The following is a 25372-nucleotide window of genomic DNA, read 5'->3' on the forward strand; positions in this document are numbered from 1 at the left end:
TTAGGGATAAACCTGATTATTCAAAAAGTCTGAAGTTGATGAAAACAAATGATTGGCTAATAGGAAGCGAGCTAAGAGACAGTAGAAGATTTCCATGGAAATAAAAGGTAGCAGAGGCTAGAGATGGCATTTTACCTTGAGAGTTAGGAAGAACTAGGTTCAAATTTTGCCTCTTCCACTTAACTAGCTGATTTTCCACAAGCAAGTCATTTAACCTCTCTGATCCTCAGGCAACTTAAACTATAATATTATATATAGATTGGAATCTGCCTTAATGGAGGGAGTTCCCATACCAAGGTCCTTGATGTACTGATGCACTCCAACTTTGGAAATTAGGGGGAGATATCCTAGAAACATTGACATTTAAGCTGGATCTTGAAAGATGAGGATTACTCCAAAAGGGAGAGATGGTGGCAGAGGTACTCCAGGCACAAGAAAATACTGGCTATAAATAAGAAATTTCATGTAATCCAGTTTGGATGAAGCACAATACATACAGAAGTGAGTTGAGTAAGGTAAAATTAGAAAGGTCACAACACTTCCTTCAGTGAAAAGAATAAACTACTATAGAAATGCTCTAACCCATTTTATTTCTATATGTCTTTCTGATTTAATCTATAAATGCCTTTGGAATAATCTGGCTTAGCTGGATTTCATGCCCAGCTTTCTGAGGACTTGTTTTCCTTCTACTGCTTTTCACTGTTGTATAGCATTGCTCAAAATGTTCCATCCTTCTCCTCAATGTTTTACAATTGAGCTTGTATTCTAAACTGTTGTTACCTTGGCTACCATGTCTCTCCACTTGGCAAGGAAATTGTTTGCTGGCTAAGGCAGTTTCTAGGTTCTTTTGGTCTCCTAGTTAAAGTTTAAGAAAAGGCAATAATCACAATCAATGTCTTTATTTTTGTCTACTTCCCATTTTCAAAGTCAACATCTCATTTAAATGTGTCATTATAACAGCATTCAGTTTCTCATCTTTATTTTTTCTTATAATTTAATATTTTTGCCTTTTAAATCAATCAATATATAGATGTCTGATTCTGAAATGACTCCTAGAGTAACCAAATTGGTCTGTTAAAATATACTTAGCTGGGGGCAGCTAGGTGGCACAGTGGATAGAGCACCAGCCCTGTAGTCAGGAGGACCTGAATTCAAATCGGCCTCAGACACATAACACTTACCAGCTGTGTGACCCTAGGCAAGTCACTTAACCCACTGCCTAGCCAAAAAAATAAATAAATATGTATATACAGCTGATTTTTTTTGTGATGGCAGAAAGAAATTACTCATAATACAACCTTCTGAATAATATATAAGCTTTTGATTTCATTTCTTATCCTGGATCATTATGTTCCCAACATAATGTTTATACTTCTGTGTACTCACCTTCACACTGGAGTAACTAAGTATATGTTAATATGGTTTGGTGGAACCTGCTGTATTACTTGTAGAATTTCTCTACTTTTTAATCCTCTGCAATAGATGATGGTTTATAAGCTACCCTTACCTACTTTCATCATGAATGCTGCAAATGTAAAATAGCCAACTGTTCTCTGAAAAAGAGTTTCTTGTTATCCTTGAGTACACAATGAAACCAACTCAGCTAACTTCTTTAATTGCCTTTCAAGAACAGCTTGTGAAGCCACCTTCCATTTAGCTGCAATTTCCTTTTGTATACTGGTTTCATTTGTACTGAAACTGACTTTATAAACACAATTTAGTGGCATATCAATTCACCAAACAGTTAAAGCTCAGAGACAGCCTAAAAACTAGGTAACATCCTCTGCCCCCTCCTCCACCACTGAAGATGTAGAAGGGAGACACAAAGGAATAAGAGCCATTTTGGATTTTGACCTGTTTCATGAGTTGCCACGGTCAAATAATCATCATTTAGTGAACAACATACTGGTTATAAGTCACTGTACTTAGATTGCTCCTGAGATTACAGATAAATGTTTTAAGGCCTATATTTTACATCATTCCAACTTGGTATGACCTGCCAGGGCTTGTACTTTGCTGGTATAGCCTCAGAAAAGAAATTAGAGTGTCTTCCACAACACAAGATAGCATTAAAGCAAAACTTTACGAATTATGTTTACATAAGAAAGATTACTCTGGCAGTAGTATGAAGGATGGATGAGGGAGGAGGAGGAATGTCAGAAGGAACACCATCAAGAATCAGTAGTCCGTTGAGAGGGCAATAAGGGTCTATATTAGGATGACATCAGTGAGAACAGAAAAGGAAGTCCTAAAGCTGACTGAAATGGTAGAATTGATAGGAATTGGGAACTGACTGGCTATGAATGGTGAGGGAGAAGAAAGAATCAAAGATAACATGGAGATTTTGAGCATGGATGAGTGGATAAATGGCAGTGCCACTGACAGAAACTGAGAAGTGAGAATGAGGAGTCAGCTTCAGGGAAAAGGTATGCTTTATTTTGAGTATGTCGAGTTGGAAGTACTACCAGCATACTGAGGTTGGAGATATCCCTCTGGAGTTCAGGAGAGAAATTAGTTCTAGGGATAGAAATTTGGAAGTCATCAAAATAAAGTTAAGAATTGAAGCTGTGAGAGTAGATGAAACTGCTGAGGGAAGAGCATTCAGAAGGAAAACAGAACTCCTGGGAAGCCATCACTTTAAGGGGTTGGGAAGAAGAGTCAAAGAAGAAGCCACAGAAGATACTAGACAACATATAAATGGATATAAATAGATAGACAAACAGATAAACTCTGTATGTGAATCCATATTAGATTATAAATTCCTTGAGGGTGGTGACTATATCTATTTAGATAATAGTCACCACCCTCAAGGAATTTATAATTTAATGCCAAATCCTAAAAGTCTAAACATATATAATATGGGTGACTAGAAAAAGGTATTGTCTATATCAGTGGTGTCAAATTCAAACAGAAACAGATCTTTCTGGACCACATGTTGACTTAGAAAACCAGAAGTTAACATTATTAATGTTATATTATATTTTTGTTTATTTTGTTAAACATTTCCTAATTACATTTTAATCTGCTTTGGCACTCAGGAGTTTTGCAAGCTCAATTTGTCATCTCTGGTAGGATAAACAAAAAAAAATCTACAAACACATATTAACACTTATACAAAAGAAAGGGTTAGGTGGAGCCCACAGTTTGAGATAGGGTATGAGGTACACATAGGTTAATAAGAGAAGGCTTCCTAAAGGGGATGGATTATAAGTATGGTATGCAAAAAAAACCCAGGATGATATAGCATGGCAACCTAGTCTAAACATAGAGGGCAGTTTAGATAAAACATTAGATGTAGCAGAAAGAATAGAGGATGACATGTAGGTTGATCTGGTTACAACAGCAGAAAGCAGCTGCAGTTAGAATAAGACAAGTATATGGAGTATCCTGGGAACATAAGATAAAGATTGATGCTTGCTTGATCTGTTAGGTGGCAGGATGCCCACTGAAGAAATTCAACAGTGGTTATGACAAACTGTACAATTATATCTCGCCTACAGTACATAAGATGGACTTAAGTAGGGAGAAAAAAGCTAAAGAAACCACGATATCCAGATGGTAAATAGAGAGGCCCTCCCTCTAATAAAATAGACTTTATAATTATGATCTTGAATCAACAAACAATTGTTAGGGCTAAATAGTCAAATTTAGGAAGCAAAAAATAAAAAAGTAAAAAACTGGGGATGAGTCACTGGATCTTGGCAGACAAAGAAAAAAGAGCTCTGATCCTTGCTTTGCTTACAAGAACCTATGCTCCAAGGAGGAAGATTCTGTGGACAATTTCCTAACAGAATTTGGGCTAAGAATGATTTGTGGAAAAGTGTCTTGCTTTCCACTTCTCATCTTTAATTATCCTTTTCTGCTTCTAGTAGCTATTGGTCCTGTTGATCAGAGGAACCAATTACTTTTACCTACAGTAGAGATTAGAATTTCATGCCACCATTACATGTGACTGTAAACTCTCTGTTACATCTATAAGATAACCAAAAAAGATCGTCTTGTGTGTTTAGCAGAAATATTTGTAAAACATCCAATGCCTTTAAAGGTTATTTTCTTAGAATAGTCTTCTATATACGATTCATATTTCAAAATCCAATTTTTTTTTCTTAAAGAGCTTTACAATCTTAAAAGTGGTAAACCTCTACCTAGGCCCCATAAAAACAACTGGGAATACATATACTCTGCACACAGTAGCCATTTGGTATTTGCTGAATTAATTTGTTGACTAAATGAATGGTGAAAGATCATAAATGAAGCAATAATAAAATCTCATGCCTTGCTGACAAATGAAGATATAACCTAGTCAACAGTTTCCTTTGTAGGTACGATTCCAAAGATTTTCCTAAGAAAATTTAGTTGACAAAGTGTTAAATATTCTTTTAATTGGTGGGTAAATGGAGAAGATACTGAAAGTCAATGTACAGGGGCAGCTAGGTGGTGCAGTGGATAGAGCACTGGCTCGGGATTCAGGAGGACCTGAGTTCAAATCTGACCTCAGACACATAACACTTACTAGCTGTGTGACCCTAGGCAAGTCACTTAACCCCACTGCCTAAAAAACAACAAAAACCAAAAAAAAAGAGTCAATGTACAGAGGGCTTGAAATATCTAACAACTTCAAGACAAAATTCCCACTCATAGCTTCCTCTTGTAGTCTTTCAAAATATAGACCTTATATGTGCCTATATTGATATACACGTTGTCTCCCTTTCCCCCACCCCTGCCTTTAAAATGTAAGTTCCCTGAGGGCAAAGACTATTTTTGCCTTTTTTCTGTATGCCTAGCACTTAACACAGTTCCTGGCCCATAATAAGCACTTAATAAATTCTTGTTGATTTAATCACCCAGATATCATAAGGCAATCCTAATATTGTCACCTGGGTGGAATGTGTACCTTCTAATCCCTAAAACCTACTAGTTACAGGAAGAGCTTAATTCCATGACATAAGAGGTTACATTTTAATCCTCTTTAATTTTTCAACTGAAAGTTAATTGTAACTCATGATAGTATATAAGTTCTAGTTTATGCTCAGAAATGTATTATCACCACTAGCCTTCCCACTCAAAAATAAGATCTGTCTTCCTTCCTTCAATCTCTCTCAAAACCAGAAAAATGTTATATATCCTCACCTGAACACACTTGACATTAATGCCAGGACATACAAACTTCCTCCATATCAAGTTGGCTTTACTATCTCCACAGGTGATGGGGTAAACAATCTCAGTCTCCAAACTCTCCTCCTCTTCAGCCATCTTCACTTCTCACAAGGTATACAGATAGGAAGAAGGAAAGAAAAGAAAATCAATTATAATCTCTCAGTACTGTTTTCTGCAAATGCAGAAAGCACAACTAATTACCTACAAATTGAAAATTCAGCTATAGGCAATTCCTGAAACAGGACACTTAATTTATAAACATCTATTATACTTCAGGGAGGAAAAAGAGACAAGAGTAAAGGACTCCCTTTTGCTATTACTATAGAGCAAATGTGTTTTCAACATCCTGAATTCCAGTTTGGCAATCCAAAAATCATCTCCCATAGAAATAATGCTGGCAAGTGGTGGCAAAGTTCTCAGGCTAACCCATCACAGTATATTTCAATTCAATTCAACAAACACTTATTAAGCACCTACCATGTGCTATGTAATGTTTTGGACCTTAGGGAGACAAAGATAAGACCTACCCTCAAAAAATTTATAATCTACACTGGAATAAAACAAACATTTAGATAACTATTAAAAAAATCCACATGCAAAAGTAGCCTAAGCCCATAGGAAAAGTCATAATAGAATGGTATGAGAAATACGAATAAGGGATGATTACTTCATAGCTAGAGGGTATCTGAGAAGATTCTATGGAGGTGGTGTCACCCACACTGGGTCGTAAAGGAAAAGAAGAATTTCAACAGATGGAAGGAGTGTGTTCCAGCCATGGAAGACAGCATGTGCTAAAGCAGAGAAGGAAATGACAGGATGAAGCTGGGCAAAGTCAAGTAGTCTGGTTTAGCAAAAACCATTTAATCAAAGATGTAGCTTAAATTATTGCCACAATAGTTCAGCTACAACATAGGCTACAATATAAATTAGCCTGCTAACCTATCTACCACCCAACACAGTATTTCTATGGGAAATTGTGATCTAACTTCCAAACAATCAATATACAAATCAGCTTCTGGGCTGCTGATAAACCTAACAGATATCCATGAAATGGCCACCAATTTAGCAAAGTCAAAAGTCCAGAAGCTGAAGAATCCCTTTAGGAGGTAAAGTCAAGTTTTATTTAAAACAATTATATTGAGGCAGCTACATGGCGCAGTGGATAGAGTGCCGACCCTGAAGTCGGGAGGACCTGGGTTCAAATCTGGCTTCAGACCAAACATTTGACACTTACTAGCTGTGTGACCCCAGGCAAGTCACTTAACCCCAACTGCCTAAAACCAAAAACCAAACAAACAAATAAAACAATTATACTGAAATTTCCTTATACTGTTTTCAATGATTATGAGATTTTTAATTTTGTGGAAAGAAAAATATTAAAATTGTTATAAAAATATCTACTAACATTTTCTGTAAAAAGTTTTTGGTTGTGAGTTATCAACACAATCATAACAATAAATCCTGATAAAGTACTCAAATGAACAAACTAATAGTAAAAGAATGAAACAGAAGAGGGCAGCAAAGTGCCGTGATAAGCTCTATCTTCACCAGACAAATTAATAGCAGAGATGTAATTACAGACCCAGAATTTTAAAGCTAGAATGACATTAGAGATAATCTAGTTTAAGACAAAATTAAGACTACTACAATAGATGTAAAAAAAAAAAGAAAATTCATTAAAAATGACAGCCTATAGTCTCTTCAAAAAGTAAAATAGGTCTTCTAAGTTAGAGAATAATGTCAAATATCGATAAAAGGCAAACATAGTCCTTTAAAATATTCTGAGGTAGAGTAATGAGAATAAGTGATGAAAAAAGAAATGCTTTGCATGTTTCCTACCTAATACTGCTTCCTTCAGCTGTGAAGAAGCTGTGAAAGCAGCTGCAGCTGCAGCTGCTGCATTTTCTGTTTCCATGTTGTCTTCTGTAAGGTCTCCTCTGATAAAGCAATTAAAATTTTAAAAATTAGTATACATATCAAAACTACTGAACTTTAGTGTACAGTCTAATCTGAATAGTTATTTCCCTAGAATAGAGCTCAAAGCTTCCTTTGAGATTGCCTTTCATTACTCACTATATCTTGTTAGTTATTTTCCACGCCATCTCCTCCACTAGAATTCAAACTCGAGGGAGACCTATGCTCCAGCCTTTCCTTTTATGCCCCTCTTAGCACAGTGCCTAGCACATATTAAACACTTGGTCTGTGCCTACTGGCTGACTGACTTTTTTTACCTGTTAAATGTTAAGATCACTTTTCTCTTTTAACAGGATGTCCCATGCTGAACTGACGATAATTAATGCACTTCTGGTTTGTGCTCTCTAACAAGAAATAAGTAGAGATCACAGAATATTAAGAGTTGGAAGGGACCTTAGAAATTACTTTATCCTTAATTTTACAGATAATCACTTCTAATATTCTCTTGTTTTCAGTCAAACAACTACTTGTCCTTATTTAGCATCACAAGGAAGGGATGACCAGGATAGTTGCCCTACAATTAAATAAAGTCATGGATCCCTACAGTCCTAAAAAAAAAAATCCTGAATGCTAAGAAGCATTACATGTGTGACTAGGTAGCACAGTAGATAGAATGCCAGGCCTGGAATCAGGCAGACTCATCTTCCTGAGGTCAAATCCAGCCTCAGACACCAGCTGTGTGACCCTACTAAGTCACTTCATCACGTTTGCCTTAGTTTCCTCATCAGTAAAATAAGCTGTAGAAGGAAATGGCAAACCACTCTAGTATCTCTGCCAAGAAAACTCCAAATAGGATCATAAATAGACAGGACTGAAAACAACAAATATATAAGAAAAAAATGTATAGTAATATTTAGTGAATCATTAAAATCAACTAATCATAGTTCCAGAGCTAACTTCCAAAAAATTTGGTATTCAAAAGTTACCGTAAGACCACATAAAGCTTTTCCTTTGTAGTCTGCATGCAAATTCTGTAATTTAAGGTTTATCAGACTCTATTCTTTGTTCCGGAAACTGAAGCCCTGGGAAGACAATAGCTTTCAGGTAATCAACACAGCATAACAACAACAACAACAATAATAATAAACAAATATTAAAAACTCAAAATACTTAAACTTCCTTAGCATAGCTAAATTCTGACTAGAAATCATCTCACTGAAATGCTCTGGTTCTGTCTACCACTGCTACATCCATAAGCACTGTTACTTAAGCTGTGTTGGCTGGAACATAATTTAATTCAGTAAGTATTTATTAAGTTAGTCAGTCAATAAGCATTTATTAAGCACTTACTACTATCAGGCACTGTGCTATGACTGTCTACTACACTAGGTATATAATCACAAAAATGAAATGCTCTCTGCTCTCAGGAGTTAATTACATTGTAATGTTGGATTCTATGAGATAGCAATGAGGAAGGAGAACAAACCAGGCATCGGGGACAGACAGCCTGTTCCAAAGCAAAGAGGTGGAAGAGGTAAGTAGTCCAGTTTGGCAAAAACATAGAGTATATTATGCTGAAGAGACAAAGAAGAGACATTTGGACCCACTCTGGGCCAGTGAACTGCATTCTATTTCAAGGTCAAAGACTATCACTAATGATTGACATAAATACTAGCTATCAGTCCCAACAAATGAAAATATCTCTCAATCAATACAAATCCACACAAGCCTATGGAGAGGATCTCATAGTATGCTACTAGGAGCATCATTTGTTCAATAAACAGCAAAAATAAGCTGTGCCAGGAACTGGAGGTTACAAAGATAAATAAAGTATTCTTATTGATTGCCCTCAAGAATGCCTGTAAAATGCAGTAAGGGTGGGGAGATATGTACACATAAAAATACAGGGTATCCAAAAGTCTTAGTGCAGTTTAAGCTATTTAGCACACCCTTTATAATAAAAACAGAATATGGTAAATATGTGAGGGGTACAGAAAAGGTTAATGTCTATCTGACCACATGTAAAAAGCCCCAGGTATTTTTCATGGCCTCCACAGGTAAACTGTCTGCCCCAGGGTTTCTGTTGATCACATGAGCATTTCCTTGTTTCTGAAATATGTGTATTTATAATACTCAGGCTAGAGGGCAGAGCATACATACTTTAAGACTTTCTGTCTTTGGCTGACATCATTCAAAAGGAAGCTGCCACAGGCACAAACCCCCTTGTGACTAATAACAACTCTGTTACATGGTGCTTTAAGGTTTAAGATGCACTTTTCTCATAGCCCTGCAGGGTAGGCATTCTCTCCCTGTAAATTCTAAGGTTCCTTCTGCAGAGCAGAATGGGCATGAAGACTCCATTAAAGATTATATCTGGCAATGAAGAGCATCTTGCTTAAGATTTTTCTGTCCATCCTAAGGGCCATTAACAACCTATTCCAGTCAAGGACCTAAATTAATTACTATGGCAGCCACCCTTCTGTGCCACAGGGTTCTGTACTAAAAAGGGATAATTAACTACTTTCCAAAATTTCAAAGTTTTGTTCTATTTTAAACCAGGTCAGAAAGTAGAGTTTATTAAAAATGCAAGCTTAAAATCTGCTCATTAGCACTCAGGATTGATTATATTAATATGATTCACTGTCTGGTTCAAGTTCAGGATCAAGGCTTTGAGGTGATATTATGAAATTATAGCCCTAGGATTTTCTTCCCCACTCTCACTAAGTAACATGTTTCTAAATGTGTCTAGAATCTGAAGGCAGATAAAAACCAGGGAAAGGGAGTATGATGTAATCAATCAGACAATAAGCATTTCTTAAGTACCTACTAGGTGTCAGGTATGCCTGACCCTGAAGTTGGGAAGACCAGAATGCAAGTTCCATAGTAGATTCAAATACTACTTCTTGGGCAGGTCATCTTACTTCTTAGTGCCCCAGGCAACTCTTTAAGGCTAAATTGAAGAGTAGGTATTTATATGCTTTGATAGAGTTCCTCACATGCACTACTTATTTGTTGTTTTTCAGTAGTGTCCTACTCTCCTTGACCCAATTTGGGGTTTTCTTTTTTTTAGTATTTATTTTTCCCTAATTGCATGTAAAAACAACTTTTAAGATTAATTTAAAAAATTTTGAATTCCAAATTCTCTTCCTCACTCTCCGCCCCCTCAATAAGGCAAGCAATTTAACATAGGTTATACAGTTATAGTCATTAAAAATATATTTCCATATTAGTCATATTGTAAAAGAAAACACAGACCAACACCCCCCCACTCCAATGAAGAAAGTAAAAAAAAAAGTATGCATCGATTTGTATGCAGACTCTAGGGATGGATAGCATTTTTCATCATAAGTCTTTCGGGGTTTTCTTGGCAAAGATAGTGGAGTGGTTTGCCATTTCCTTCTCCAGCTCAAACAGGGTTCAGTGACTTGCCCAGGGTCACAAAGCTAGTAAGTGCATGAGATACTAATTGAATTCAGGAAGACAAGCTTTCCTGACTTCAGGCCCAGAATTCTATCTATTGCCACCTAGCTGCCCTTATACAGATGAAATTATAAACTGTTAAAAAAAAATACAAAGTATTTAGTAGTTTAGGGAGGTAAGAGAGGGAGGAACCATCAAGAAAGGCACCATGCAGAATCTAGGAGACTAGAGACAGAGAGCCACATAGGTGTCTACGTCTGCATGTGTGTGTGTTACACCAAGATGGCCAATTTGGGAAGCAGATTAATGTATAATAAGACCAGAAAAGTAGATTGTGACAGGGCTGTGAAAGGCTTTAAATGCCTAAATACCAAACAGAGGAGTCCGCATCTGATTCTAGAAGCAATAGGGGCAGCATACTGGAGTTTATGACCAGAGCTGCACTGACAGACAATCACTCGGGCAGCTGAGTAAAGGATTCATTTAAATGGGGAAGGACCTGAAGCAAGAGGACAGTACAACAGTCTGGGTGAGTGGTGATGAAAGCCTAAACTAAGGTGGTGGCTGTGTGAGTGGAGAAGAGGTAAGAGAAGTTGTGAAGGCCAAAACATTCAGACAGACCAGACAACAGACCAGTTAAGTGGGGTGAGGGGGAGTGAGACATTAATAATAATACCAAGATGGTGAACCTGGGAGGCTAGAAGGGTTGTGGCACCCTTAACAAAAACACGTTAGCTAGAAAGAAGGATGGCTTCGAAGGGAAAGTTCAGTTTTGCACATACTGAATTGAAAATGTCCTCAGGACATCTAACTTGAGATGTCTAATAGCCAATTGGTGATATATGACTAGAACTCACGGGAAAGATGAGGGTTGAATATACACAAACTGGAGTCACATGCATAAAGATAATCCTAAAACCATAGAAGCGTATAGAGATGAGGACCCAGGACAGAGCCCAAAGGTATATCCACTACGATATGAATGATGAGCTAACAAAGAAGACTGAGAAAAAGAGGTCAAATAGGAAAACCAAAAGAGAATATAGTCACAAAAACCCAGAGAAGATGAAGTATCCAGGAGGAGGTAGATGTTCAACAGTGTTAAATGCTACAAAGAGGAGGAGAAGACTGAGAACTGGGAAAAGACCACCACATTTGGAAATTAAGAGGTCAATGGTAACATTGTAAAGAGTTCATTCAGTTGAATGATCAGGTCAGAAGCCAGACTGGAAGTCAGTCACCAAGCATTTATTAAGCACTTACTATGTGTTAACACATTGTGCTAAGGGCTGAAACATAAAGAAAGGCAAAAATATGGTCACTGCCCTCAAGGATTTTATTCTAATGGAGGAGATAACATGCAAACAACTATGAACATATGAACTCTGTACAGTATAAATGGAAAATAATCTCAAAGGAAAGGACTAGCAGTGGGGAGGAAAAGCATCTTGAAAAGGTATGAGAAAAGAAGAAGAAAAAATGCTCTGGTCTTAGAGGTAGTACATAGAACATACACAGAACATACACAGAACAATGGACTTAAAATTGGGAAGACCTGGGTTCAAATCCCACCTCAAACACCTACCAGTTATGTGACCCTGGAAAGGTCTTTGTGCCTCAGTTTTCTCCACTAAAAATAAGGAGACAGCCCACACACAATGGCCTCTAAGGCCATTTACCGCCCTAAATCTATGACAAATGAGTCAGAAGACCCACGTTTCATACCTTGTTTTGCTGCTTTACCTCTTTGAGCCTCAATTTCCTCATCTGTAAAATAGAGGTTTGCACTTTGCACCTTCACAAATACTTTCTAAACTTTTAAGCCACATGAAATAACGTTATCATGATGGAACTAGTGATAGCAAAATAAAGTTAAAAAAAAGTTTAAAAGTACCTTCACCTCAGTGCAAGTCAGGTGCTGCTTACTTCCAGGGTCAACCAGTATAAAAATCACCATGCTTTAGTGGACACATGTGCATAGTGCAGGTGGCAATGTGAATCTTTCTCACACCTTTATTTAGGTGATTTAACTATTAAAAATAACAATTTACATTTTTAGAGAATACAAAGCACTTTATATCTCACTTAATCTGTACCACTCCCTGTGAGGTAAATTGGGCAGATATTATTTTACACATGATATAGAGCTGACGTTCAGAGAGGTCAAAGTGAAAACTAAGCCCAGAATACTCTCAAGCTTACCCAATACTCTTTCCATTGTTCATATTAAGAAATGTGAAACTCCATTGATTTATTCATAACTTTTCTTCAGGGGCAATTTGTCAAGCTCAATTAAATAAATAAGGTAGTTGACAGAACAGTGTGGAAGCTGGATGGCATGGTAGAAAGAGAGCCAGATTCAGAGTCTGAGGACCCAAGTTTAAACTCCAACTCTTCTACCTGCTAGCTGTGTCATCTTGGACAAATCACTTAAACTCTCTGGGCCTCAATTTACTCATCAGCAAAATGAAGTGAGTGTTGGACTCGACAATTTCCCAAGTCTCCTACCAGCTCCATCAATTGAATTTATGAAAGATGGCTTCTACATGGAAAATGATCACTGCTGTAATACTTCATACTAATCACAGCTAAAGAAAGTCTAATTCACTAAAATTTGCATTTAGGAATAGAGAAGCCTTGGAGATCATAAACTTTAAAGCAAAGGCTGACATATACTGCTGAGAAAGAAAAGTGCCATGAAGTATTTCTTCAAACAGATGCTCAAGGAGACATTATAAAACCAAGCATGGCAATTTGTTGTTTCCCCTTCCTCTCCTGAGAGGAAGCAGAATAACTGTCCATTCTAGTAAGAGAAAACGGAAAGGAAAAAAAAGCCACATAAAATATGTTTCATCCTCAGCAGTACACATTTTCACCCAAAAGAAATCAGCTAGATGCCAATACAAAACAATGGAGAGGAGAAAAAGCACTACTAGAATTTCATTAATGGGGAAATTTCCCCCAGAAAAACACCCAACAAACAAGGAAAGAGAAGAGATCCAGTGCTCACAAAGTAATTGGTTTGTTTTTGCTCTTTTAAAACAAATTTCAAACTCAATCAAACCTCTGTGAGGGGCTGGATAAATAGGAAATTCCAACAGAAACAAAAACAAACTATTTTTAGGCCCTTTAAATAATCTACCTTAGTTGCCCCAAGTATCGATTCCTGCTCAAAGTGGAATGCACAGATCTGCTTTCCCTTCTGTGACACAGTGAAATGAATGATGAACTTTGAGTCAAAGGATCTCAGTTTGAATCTCAGCTCTATCATTTACCACCTATATGACCTTGGACAATTTCCAACTTTTGTGTGACTCAGTTTCCTCATTTGTAAATAGAGACTTGAACTAGATGACTCACAATATTTCTTCCAACTCTAGTTCTATGACTTTACGAATGTCTAATAAATAAAGAACAGTTCTTTGGAATTATACACACAAGAAATAGGACAAAGAGAGAAGTGAAAAACATTTGCTTTTATTGTTAGTTCTTAATTTTCTTTAAAAGTCTGTTTAGTATAAAACTCAAAGTTTATTAGTTAATATATTAAAAAAAACTCAAACATGCTAGAACAACAGAAATTATAAACTTTGTAAGAATAAAATGAGACAGTTTCTGGAAAGCTAATAAACCTATGATATAACCAAGTTAAAGAATGTAAAAGCTAATGTTTAAATAGCCCTGTGTAACTGGCAGATGAGGCATATACATAAAGAGACCATGAAACTTCTTTTTTTTAGATCATAGCTTTCACATGAGTATTAATAGTCACCTACTTTAACAGTGGTTTTTTTTTTTTCACATTTCCTCTTCATGATTTATAGTCAGAAGGGAAAAAAACTGTTACAGCTAAAATGTGGGTTGTGTAAACTTTGAAGTTGTACCTCACCGACACGAACAAGCTACAGAAAAAGGACAGGAGGCATGCAAACTTTCACCTTTAAATCTATACTTCAGAGATGCTCTTCTACTAAGCAAGAAAGCTCAGATACATACATATGATATTTTTAAAGTAGATTCTAAGTAAGAGGGAAAAAATATCCCAGGAAAAACATTAATTTTCAATACCACCACCCAAAGGCAATTTTGAAAGCAATGTGAAAGAAGGAGTCTCAAAGCCTAGACAAAGAATCACTCTATTTATAAGAATACAAGTCATTCCCCAACTGATAAATGGTCAAAGGATATGAACAGGTAGTTTTCAGACAAAGAAATTAAAGCCATCTATAGTCATATGAAAAAATCCTTTAAATCACTATTGATCAGAGAAATGCAAATCAAAACAACTCTGAGGTACCACATCACACCTATCAGCTTGGTTAACATGATAAAACAGGAAAATGATAAATGCTGGAGAAGATGTGGGAAAATTGGAATACCAATGCATCGTTGGTGGAGTTGTAAACTGATCCAACCATTCGGGAGAACAATTTGGAACTATGCTTCTAGGACTATATCCCAAAGAGATCATACAAATGGTAAAAGGACCCACATGTACAGAAATATTTATAGCAGCTCTTTTTGTTGTGGCAAAGAACTGGAAATTGAAGGGATGCCTATCAGTTGGAGAATGGCTGAATGAGTTATGGTATATGAATGTAATAGAATACTACTGTGCTATAAGAAATGATGAACAGGCTGACTTCAGAAAAACCTGGAAAGACTTATATGAACTGATGCTGATTAAAGTGAGCAGAACCAGAAGAACATTGCACACAGTAACAGCCACATTGTATGATGACTAACTTTGATAGATTTATCTCTTCTTAGCAATGCAAGGATCTAAGACAACTCCAAAAGACTCATGATGGAAAATGCTGTCCACATCCAGAAAAAGAACTATGGAATTTGAATGCACATCGAAGCAAATTATTTTCTCTCTCTTATTTTGTTTTTTGTTTCTTCTTTTTGTGGTTTCTCCCATTGGTACTAATTCTTCTTTACAACATGACTAATGTGAAAATAAGTTTAATATGAACGTATATGTTGAGTATATATCAATTTTCATGCCATCTTGGGGTTAGGGGAAGGGAGAGAGATGGGAAGAAAATCTGGAACTCAAAATCTTATAGAAGTGAATGTTGAAAACCAAAAATAAATAAATTTATTTAAGAAAAAGAACCACTCTAAGTTACAAGCAAATACACACACACACACACACACACACACACACACACACACACACACACACACACACCCCACAACCCCCCTTAAGTTCCAATTATTTTTATATGCTAAATCAAGCCGTTTAGTGACAGGACAGTAGGGAAAGTCATTGGTGCTTCAGCAAACTAAGTTAACAAGTATAGTATCTGCTAAGTACCCATTTGGGGGCTTAGGCAAATATAAAGATTTATCACATCCATGTACTCAAGGAGTTTATAATCCAGTAAATGATCAAGGACAGCAGTACAAAAACTATCATCATTTTCTAGGTTTAAAATACTAAAGTACATTCTATTCTGCACATAAGGTGATACTGAAGTACACAGCAGTATGGAAAGAACATGGGACTTGGAGTCAGGAGACCTAGAGTTGAGTCTTAGCTCTGTCATTTATTAGGCAGGTGTGTGACTTTAGGCAAACTACTTCACTTTTCTGAGTTTCAGTTTCGTTATTTGCAAAATGCAAATGCTTAATAATACTACCTACTCTTCATAAGGATACCAGTAGGAATATATTTTTGTAAATCTTAAAGTTCTCTCTCTATGGGATCTATATCACCATCATTACCTTTTACATGGAAAAGGAAAGACTGATAATCACTTCGGTCATATGGCTATGTTTTTACTTAAAGGAAAGTCAATGAGGGCCAACTAGGTGGCACAGTGGATAGAGCACTGGCCCAGCAGTCAGGAGGACCTCAGTTCAAATCCAGCCTCAGATACTTGACACTTAACTAGCTGTGTGACCCTTCCTGGACAAGTCACTTAACCTCATTGCTTAGCCAAAAACAAAAGTCAATGAAAACAAAATAGTAGCCTCTCATTAATCAACATTTCTTTATTGTTACATAATATAGTAAGATTAGAAAAATTCACAGACGAAGTTATTAACAGAAACAATAGAAATCATCAAATTTTCAATTCCATCTAGAAAAAGTTTTTGAAAGTCTCTAATAAGAAAAATTCATAAAGCAACCTCCAAGGCAGCTCACCTAACATGAAAACAAGTACCAGGACACCAATTTGATGTAGGCAAAATAGGAGATAAATATCACGGGGTTATAGCTAGGTTTTCTTAGATTTCGGGCAAAGACTAATATGTTTTATCTCCTCTCAAAAAGATCACTTAACATATCAATTGATTCAACTCTAAAATAAATGTGTTCAACTAAAAGAGGGGGGGATAAGCATTTATTAAGTGCCTACACTGTGTGCCAGACACTGTGCTAAGTGTGTTGCAAATATTATCTCATTTGATCCTCATGGTGAGGGGAGTACTCTTATTATTCCCAGTTTCCAGTTCAGGAACCTGAGGCAGACAGAGGTTAAGCAACTTATCCAGGTTTACACAGCTAGTAAGTGTCTGAGGCTGCACTGGAACTTAGGTCCTGATTCCAACCTCAGAGTTCTACCTACTGCGCCATCAAACTGCCTCCAAAAGAAAATCTTGCAGAATGCTACACTTTTTAAAACATCCAAAAAAAAATGTCTTGGCTATGATGGGGACAAAGCCCTAACAAGATGCCAATTTGTAACTTTGCAAAAAGCAAGATGAAAGATCAGTTTCTTACCCATGAGGAGCCAGGTTTGTTGTCACCAACACAGTTTTCACTTCTTCCACACCACTGCCGTCAACTGCATTGTCAGGTGTTGTCACAACCACTACTTCTTCCATGTGGACACTCACATCGGGGGTTGCCATGATTAGTCAGATGAAGATACCAATTACCAGTAATGCAGTGACTCCCCCAGGATTATAAGTCCTGGCCAAAAAATAAATAAGATCACAAATGGGTCACAGGTAAGTTATCTTTTTTTGGATAAAATAACTACAGGGCAAAACCAATTTTTTTAAAATGCTCAGTATAATATAAATAACAGCCCAATCCAACTGGTGGCACAATTATTTTGAGCAAAAGCTGTTAACACTAAAATTCCAGTATAACAAAAAGCTCACAGCACTCCTGCCCAGGTTATTTTAAGAAGTTTTGACACATAAAAACTGGGATGTTTTGGTAAAAGGCACTAAAGAAGAAAATGAACATTTATGACTACATTTCTATTACAATAGTTTTCACGTTGAAATGCACAATGCACAGTGTACTAGATTATATAAGCTTTATCTGTTAAGTCTACTGTAGTGAAGAGTCTTGGGAATATAAGAGTATTCTAAAAAATAAATAAATAAAACTTTTGAGTTGCAATTAACTGATTAAAGGCAAGGATCCATCTTTTACTACAATCCTTTTTCCCCATACTTGACATAAGTATATTAGCAGGATATCCTAGCAATTTTTTTGAGTCAGAGAAATGACAGAACTTTCAGATTTGGGAGGAACAAATTAGTATTTAAAGTCCTATCACTTCTCTGAATCTAAAAATCACTAGGATAAGGTATTGCTAAGCAGCCAAGATCCCTCCTCCAGAAGCTCTGGTCTAGTACCCTGTAGAAAGGATTCTAAAGGTATGGCAGCACTTCAAAGAAGTGTCACAGACCTCAATAACTCAAGGTTTAAGTAGCAACCCAGGATTTTCATCAGCAGCTGATAGTGTCTTTCCAAATAATGTGGGAATTGATGAAAAGAACCTCTTCAAAGAACATCACCACTGCCGCACTATAACCCACCGGCAGGCACAGCTCTGAGAAGCAAAATTCAACTTCCTAAGCAAGGAAAACAGTCAGCTAGACAGCCTTACCTCTTTCTCTAACAAATACATAGCAGAAAAGAATGGGCAGATTTTTTTTTATCATTTAAACTCTCCAAAGAAAAACCTAGGAACCCTTTGTTAATAATCTTTACCAAATCAGATTTAAAATGACACCAGCAATGTCAAATTTTATAAAACTCTCAACTCCAATAATTATTAATAAAACCTACTGTTCCAAGTACTATAAAAAGTGAATACTATATTGTGTGCTACATTTCAAGAGATCACTAGTGTCATCTTTCACCAGTACTATCAGGATAATACTATCACTAAGACATGGGTTTTGAGTTTCTTTTTTAGTAGAGATGATGACAGATTTGCCCAAACCTATGCATATTCTCACCTAATCATTTTTGTGACCCACACTTTCCAGAAAACTGGCCAATTCAACATTTAATCTGTGCAAAATTGAATGGCTTGAGGTAAATCTAAAGCCTTGGCTTAAACCCATACTCTGTACTTACTTAGCACCTAAAGTTTCTTCAAGTTATAAAGTACTATAAAAGAATATCTCAGTTGTGATCCCTTGTTTTTAAAAAATTATAAATACTATTTTCTCTATTTAATATAAAAGGACATATATGGGCAGCTAGGTGATGCAGTGGATAGAGTGCAGGGCCCAGAGTCAGGAAGACTCATCTCCTTGAGTTCAAATCTGGCCTCATACACTTAGTAGCTGCATGACCCTAAGCAAGTCACTTAACCCTATTTGTCTCAGTTTCCCCATCTGCAAGATGAGCTGGAGAAGGAAATGACAAACCACTCCAGTATCTTTGCAAAGAAAACCCGAAATGGGGTCAGAGTCAGATATGACTGAAAAACAAAATATACAAGGAAGACAGGACAAATTTTAAGTAACTTTGCCTGAATACTCAGGAGTTACCTAAGGGTATCTGACAATCTAGCCTTTAAATAGCAAACAAAAAAATTAGACAAATTTAACACCAAGTACAGAACAGACATAATAGTAGCTTTTGATCTAAATTCATTTGGGTGGAGGTAGGGGTGGGGGAGAATGTGCATACCTTTACAAAAGATTTGTTAAATTGGATATTCAGCTGGCTATTAATTGTTGGTCCACAAATAATGATGAAGAGAATGGGCAAATATGAGGACCACAATACTTGCCCACAACTTTTGGAATCCTCCTCTCCCTAACAAAGAATGATCCTCCCAACACTCCTGATTCAGCAACCAGAAATAAGTAAGTTTGGTAATAAATGAGGTAAAGGAGCATGGTGACCAAGTGGGATTCACAGGTCCACCAAAATGCAAATTAGTACTTTTCTTTTTAGTCCTAGATATATATAAATCAGAGACAAGAAATCAAGTAAATACGAAGACAGTACTTAAACATTAATTTCTAAGTTACATATGAGACAAAGAAAAGTATCATTTCTCAAAAAAAAAAAATCCATGCTTCTTAGGGAAAAGTAGTCAGAAAAAAATTACAAGTGGATGTCTTAAGAGCAATGTCCTGACATGAAAGGTTTAGGTAGGGAGGGAATTCTGAGAAAAAAAAAGGAAAGAATTCTAGGATATATATGACATCTTAGAAAAAGACTCAAGTAACTTCCAAGTTATTAACAGGTTAATAGGATAAGGGGATGATACTGCTTTAAAGGGCCTTAGGAAACTGATAAATGTGGAAAACAGCATTAAAAAAGTAGAAGGTTTAAGTATATAAATAAAGAAACAGCTCCAAAAAGTACTCTGACATAATACATTGTTTATTAATGTTTAAATTTTAAACAAAAAAGTAAGCTAATACAATGTCTGTATGGAGTGGAAGGGAAGTGTTCACATGTGCATGAGCATATCTTCCAGTTGCTGCATGTGACCCAGCCTGTGCCAGAATCTCCAGAAGATGGACTCCATTTTCAAACAATTCTGTGAGAGAAGCTGCAAAATTGAAGCTAGTTATATTTACAGTTTTAAATTCACACTCCAAAGTGTATTAAACACTTAATGAACAGTATATATTTAAAATAAATTTTGCATTTACATAAGCAGCTTAAAGCTTCTACACAAAGGTCTGTAAACGTAAGATACACACGTGGACAATTATTTTAAGTGTGCCACACTTTTAAAATAATAACATTTAATAATTCTAAAGTAAATATCCTACACTGATTCAAGTTCTAGTTCTTTCTTAATTTTAACTTTTCTTCTTAGACGTTAGCTCTCTTCATAATTGGAAACATCTAAATCAAAAAAGGCCACTCAAATTTTCTTATTCTTATTAATAATTTACCTGCTGAAAACTGCTCTGTTCATTTTAACTAGGCTGAGCTCTGAGTTTTGCTGTTACACTGAAATAGTCAAACTTAAATAGAAATTTGGTGAAAATTTCTCAAAGGTACATATTTGTTTGCATATTGTCCTCCTCATTAGAATATGAGCTCCTTGAGGGCAGGGACCATGTTTTTGCCATTTTTTTCATCCCTATGAGTCAACACAGACTGGGCACACAATATGCACTTAATAAATGTTTGGAGACCATCCAACTTGAATAAACTCCAACTTCCTTACCCAGGGATTCGAGGCTTTCCAAATCTTGCTTGACTAAACTGCTTTATATAATAGACAACGCTGAACAAAATTCCTATTTCTCTAATGGAAACTAGAATACTTTAATATTACACTGGAAGTAAATTTAATACAGGTCATTTGTACAATACCCTTGGCTACAAAATAAAACTACACGGCAAAATGTTACTAAGGTTACAAAAGGTTATTAACACTTGATTCTACAGTATACCCATATAACTTTCCATATCTTCAATATAGAGACCAAAAAATCTACACTGTGTGATAAATTCAAACACAATATATTTCAGTTTATGTCCAAATAGGAACTACAAAAATTACCTGAACAGAAATTACAAAAAGCTATGACCTACATTTTACATAAGAGCCTATACACAAAAATAAGTTCAATACGAATACAGTTTCAACTTTAATGTGCTATTGGTACACTCAAAATCAAAAGCCCAGCTTTTCCATTTCTTATGGAAATACCACAGTAATTTGTCTTCGGTCAAAATGCTATGCAAAACAATGAAACGTGCATGTCTTTTGTTCTGAAAGTGCATCTGAAGAACCTTGCTGTTAAAAATGAACGTTTGTTGAAAGGCTTTTTGGGAGTATATGAATGTACTTGCAAAGGTATCCTAAATATATGTTTGTCTGATATAAACAAACATTTTATCCAAGCCTTCTTCCTAAGAAAACAACTTATGAATCCAAAATCTGTTTTATTCCTCTTGTTATGCATGCCACCTATTTCAGCTTCCCTTTTCAAAAGATAACTGAACTGGTACAAATGAAATCCTATGTTATATACAGTTTATTTTCATAGTATTAAAATTTTTTTTTTCAGGAGCCAATTTGCTAAAAGAAGTGAGGGAAATGAGAACTGTGACAATAAAACACTTTCATGACATTTATCGAGTTCTCACTAGCTCAAGGGCTAATATAAGCAATCCTGAATTCAAGGGGCTTTCAATCTGGTACAGAAGATATGACACCCACAGACATCCAAAAAATATACTAGCATGGTTATGTGAATAGGCAATGTGGAACTTACCCTTACCACAAAAATAGTATATAAAACAGTATGTGCACTATACACATAAGTACTGAAAGCCAAAAGATGGCATCCAACTATTTGGGGGGCTTGTCGGTAACCACTTCAATATTTCCCCCTACAACAGAATCATTATGCTTTTTAAAAAATCACCAAGTTATTGTCTGGTATTTAAAATTCATCTTTCTTCAAAAAAAAGTAATGGAAAAATGTACTTATCAATGAAAAATGTTTTCTACACAAAATAGAGTGAAGTCCATATTAATGCAATTCCTGTAAATGGGTCTACTTTTAATGCAAAAAGAGCTGAACGGCATTCTTTAAAATATACGTAACCTCATAATACAAACCTTGATTGTTAGTTATATCATGTCTTTGAGAAAATAAAGAGTTCAAGCTGTTGTTTAAAAAAAAAACTTTGTTAAAGAAGGCTACAAAGCAGAATATATTTAAAAATGAATGTGAAGTAGAAGTAAAAGGCTTCAGTAAAATAGAGAAAATAGATTTCAAAAATGCAATTTAAGTTAAACCTATTTCACACTCAGAAATCACAAACTTATCAGCAGTCTTTGAATTTTAACTGTTTTAAGAAGTTTTATTAAAATTAATTCCTTAGTCTTTAAATTAACAGACTATCAATTACATTTATAATTAAATTTTACTAATCAGCTAAATAATACTGCAGCTAAAGCAGATAGATCCTTCACACGCAGCTGTATCATCAACCTATACTTTGTTCCTTTTAAAACTATTTTTAAAACATCAGCATCGCCCACAGAGATATGTACTCCCCCACATCTGAGCAACCAGAAGAGAAATACACAAATGAGTTTCTCATTTCTACACAGATATTCTACACCCCACATATAAAAGTTACATGTACAAGTTCCCACTTGAGCACACCTACAGTTGGTTGGTTCGCTCACTCACTTTGCTAAATGCATTCACTTCTTCATAAAACAGAAATACTAATTAAGTTCATCAAATCTCCTAACACTAGCCATAAGAACTCATTTTGCACACACTTTCAGGGTCACACTAGTTTCATGTCCACAAAAAAGTAAGTCTCTTCTATTTTTCCTTAAACACTCATCACCTATCCTTGTGAAAGGACAGATTCCAACCCAGAATACCCAAGGATATTATTGCAATTTGCTTTTTTTTTTAAATGAGAGAGGGGGAAAAGGCCCAGAAATGGCCATATGAACTTTCCCCTTCCTAGTCCACCCACAAAGCTAGTAGGTCTACATAACCAAGTAGACTGTCAAGCAAGAATCTGGATAAAGGATGAGTATCTTCATTCAAATAAACTCAAGATTTGGAACCTTAACTGTATGGACAACAGTACTGTGCGTTATTGGTTGTACAGTACGGTATAATGTCAATGACATCCCCGTCAAATAATCTAATTTTGCATTAAATGTGATGGTCATAGGGATTCTAGCACATTAAGATATTTCTCCAGTTATTTTTCATATTCATGATCTGCTTTAATATTGAAGTGTTATAGAACACTTCTGACTAAAAAAAAGTACCAATTTTTTTTTAGAACACAGCATAATGTTGTTCTGCAAGGAGTGCAGAGTTTTGCCATACGTGTACGGTGGAAGGGGGGAAGGAGAGGGGTCTGAAAAAGAGACTTCCTCAGTCAATGGAGGGGGTCGTGGGGAGACTGAGGCTCGGGGCCATGCCTGGCCAAGTCGGGTTAGTTTCAGGAGTGTTGGGGAACCTGTGACCGAGCACCTGACACCTGTGCCTGGGGGCCCGGGGCTGAGCAGAGGCCGCGGGGGCCCTGACCCCGGGCGGAAACGCCACCTCCCAACCGCGTCGCAGAGAAGGGCACAACGCCCAGCCCCGTCCAGCGCGGCGCGGGGACCCCCTCCTTCCTTCTTCTGCCGCCGCCGCCGCCGCTGCCTCCTTCTCCCAGCCAGCCGGCCGGGCAGCTAGGCGGAGCCCGCAGACCCAGCTCGGGGGAATCCCACTGGGGCGGGGGGGAGCGGGACTTTGCAGGCAGCACCACCCGGGGCGGGGAGGGCTTCGGACCAGCCTGGACACGGTACATGCAACTGCCGGGAGGCCGCGGGGGGGTGGGGTGGGGAGCCAGCTCTACGCATGTAATGGAGGGAACCAAAAGGGCGCCGCGGGGAGCTGTTCACGGGGCATGCGGATGCGGAGGGGAGGCCTGCTTGTTGCATGCAACTGGAGGAGGAGGAGCTCCGAAGGAGGGAACGGGCGAGCCGGCCGAGGGAGGAGGCTACGGGAGACGGCGCACTCCGGGAAGGAGAGGAAGGGGCCGGCATGCACGCGCCGCCAGCCCGCCCCGGGAAGCTCTGGGAGGAGGAGACGGGGGCGGTTGGCGGAGACACCACTGGCGCTCCCCCACCCCCTACCCAGGTCGCCTTTTGCAGCACGTCCCAGTCCCCTTCCTCCCTTCCCCCAGCCCTCCCCCTAGCCCTCCCCCTCCCCCTGTGGGGGCAGAGGCGCGAGGCTAGGGGGAGGGCGTGGGAATGGCCTGACGCACGCGGCTGCCGGCTTCGTCTCGCGCCGTATTTACGCTGCAGTCACTGCCGCCGGCGGCCGTTGCGGCCGTTGCCGCCGCCGTCGTCGCCGTCGCCTCCTCCTCCTCCTCTCCCCCCCCTCCTGCCGTAACGTCCTGACGCTCCGCAGGGACCCCTGACTGGACGGACGGGTGCGTGAGGGGAGCCGGAGAGGCCTCGCCGCGGGGGGGTGAGAGGGAGGTGAGAGGAAGGGATCGGGCCGGGGAGACCCCACTGTGGCTACCGCTTACCTCGGGGAGAACCGAAACCAGTCTTGCTCAAACGCCCAACGACGGGGGCAGGGAAGGGGACGGCGGCGGCGACTCCGCTGGCGAGGACGGCGGCCACTGGGCTCGCTCCTTGTTGGATATTCGGCGGCGGCGGCGGCGGCTCGGGCGCGCGCTTCCCGGGTGACGCAGGAGGCGAGGGGCGCGCACGCAGGAGGGGTGCGGAAGGGGGAGGGGGTGACTTTTTTGGTGCTCCTGTGGTTTGAAAAGCCTCCGTAGGGAGGCGGGAGCAGGGCTGACTGGGAACTGTGAAATAAGTCCTGGGGCGGGCCTCTACGCGCTTGCGCGTCGAAGGCAGGTTCCATGCTGCAGGGAGCAGCCGCGTTAGCCAACTCGGGCTTCAAGTTGGGTGGAGAGATCAGGGCGTCTTCTCTGGTATCGTCCTGCGCTGAGGGAAGCTGGTTGTGGGTGGGCCGCTAAGTGAAACTGGTGAGGAAAATAGGAAGATATCTCTGATCTAGGGAATGTGATGGGAATGTCCAGAAAGCACCCTTCCCCAAATTCAGCTGTGGGAGCCTCGGTTTACCCACCTGTAGAATGGGCATCATAATACAAGTTATCCCTTTCAACCTTGTAGGAAATTGGACACAGGAA

General features: G+C 38.2%; 2 protein-coding genes across 5 annotated transcripts in view; both read right to left on the reverse strand.

The window, feature by feature from the left end:
• The window catches only part of GMEB2 (glucocorticoid modulatory element binding protein 2), a 58921-nt gene extending 33840 nt beyond the window's left edge, over nucleotides 1-25081 (reverse strand). Inside the window, exons 1-4 of one of the 4 annotated variants that reach the window (XM_020981598.2) lie at nucleotides 24743-25081; nucleotides 17228-17419; nucleotides 6997-7094; nucleotides 5131-5258 (exon numbers count right to left, since the gene is read on the reverse strand). In XM_020981598.2, coding sequence (XP_020837257.1) covers nucleotides 5131-5258; nucleotides 6997-7094; nucleotides 17228-17358 — 357 coding nt within the window. In that variant the 5' untranslated portion in view covers nucleotides 17359-17419; nucleotides 24743-25081. Of the gene's footprint in view, nucleotides 1-5130; nucleotides 5259-6996; nucleotides 7095-7230; nucleotides 7407-17227; nucleotides 17420-24742 lie in introns of those variants that run through there. The other 3 variants (XM_020981597.2, XM_078149897.1, XM_020981599.2) reach the window with 3 other exon arrangements.
• LOC144455880 (uncharacterized) lies at nucleotides 20075-24074 on the reverse strand. Its single transcript, XM_078149898.1, has 2 exons — nucleotides 20620-24074; nucleotides 20075-20267 (listed from the first exon to the last, which is right to left on the reverse strand). The coding sequence occupies exon 1, from the start codon at nucleotides 24014-24016 to the stop codon at nucleotides 23666-23668; it is 351 nt and encodes a 116-aa protein (XP_078006024.1). The 5' UTR covers nucleotides 24017-24074; the 3' UTR covers nucleotides 20075-20267; nucleotides 20620-23665.
• Nucleotides 25082-25372: the final 291 nt, after the last annotated feature.

Source organism: Phascolarctos cinereus, unplaced genomic scaffold (assembly GCF_003287225.1).
Source record: "Phascolarctos cinereus isolate Bilbo 61053 unplaced genomic scaffold, phaCin_HiC Scaffold_2;HRSCAF=192, whole genome shotgun sequence".
NCBI lineage: Eukaryota > Metazoa > Chordata > Mammalia > Diprotodontia > Phascolarctidae > Phascolarctos > Phascolarctos cinereus.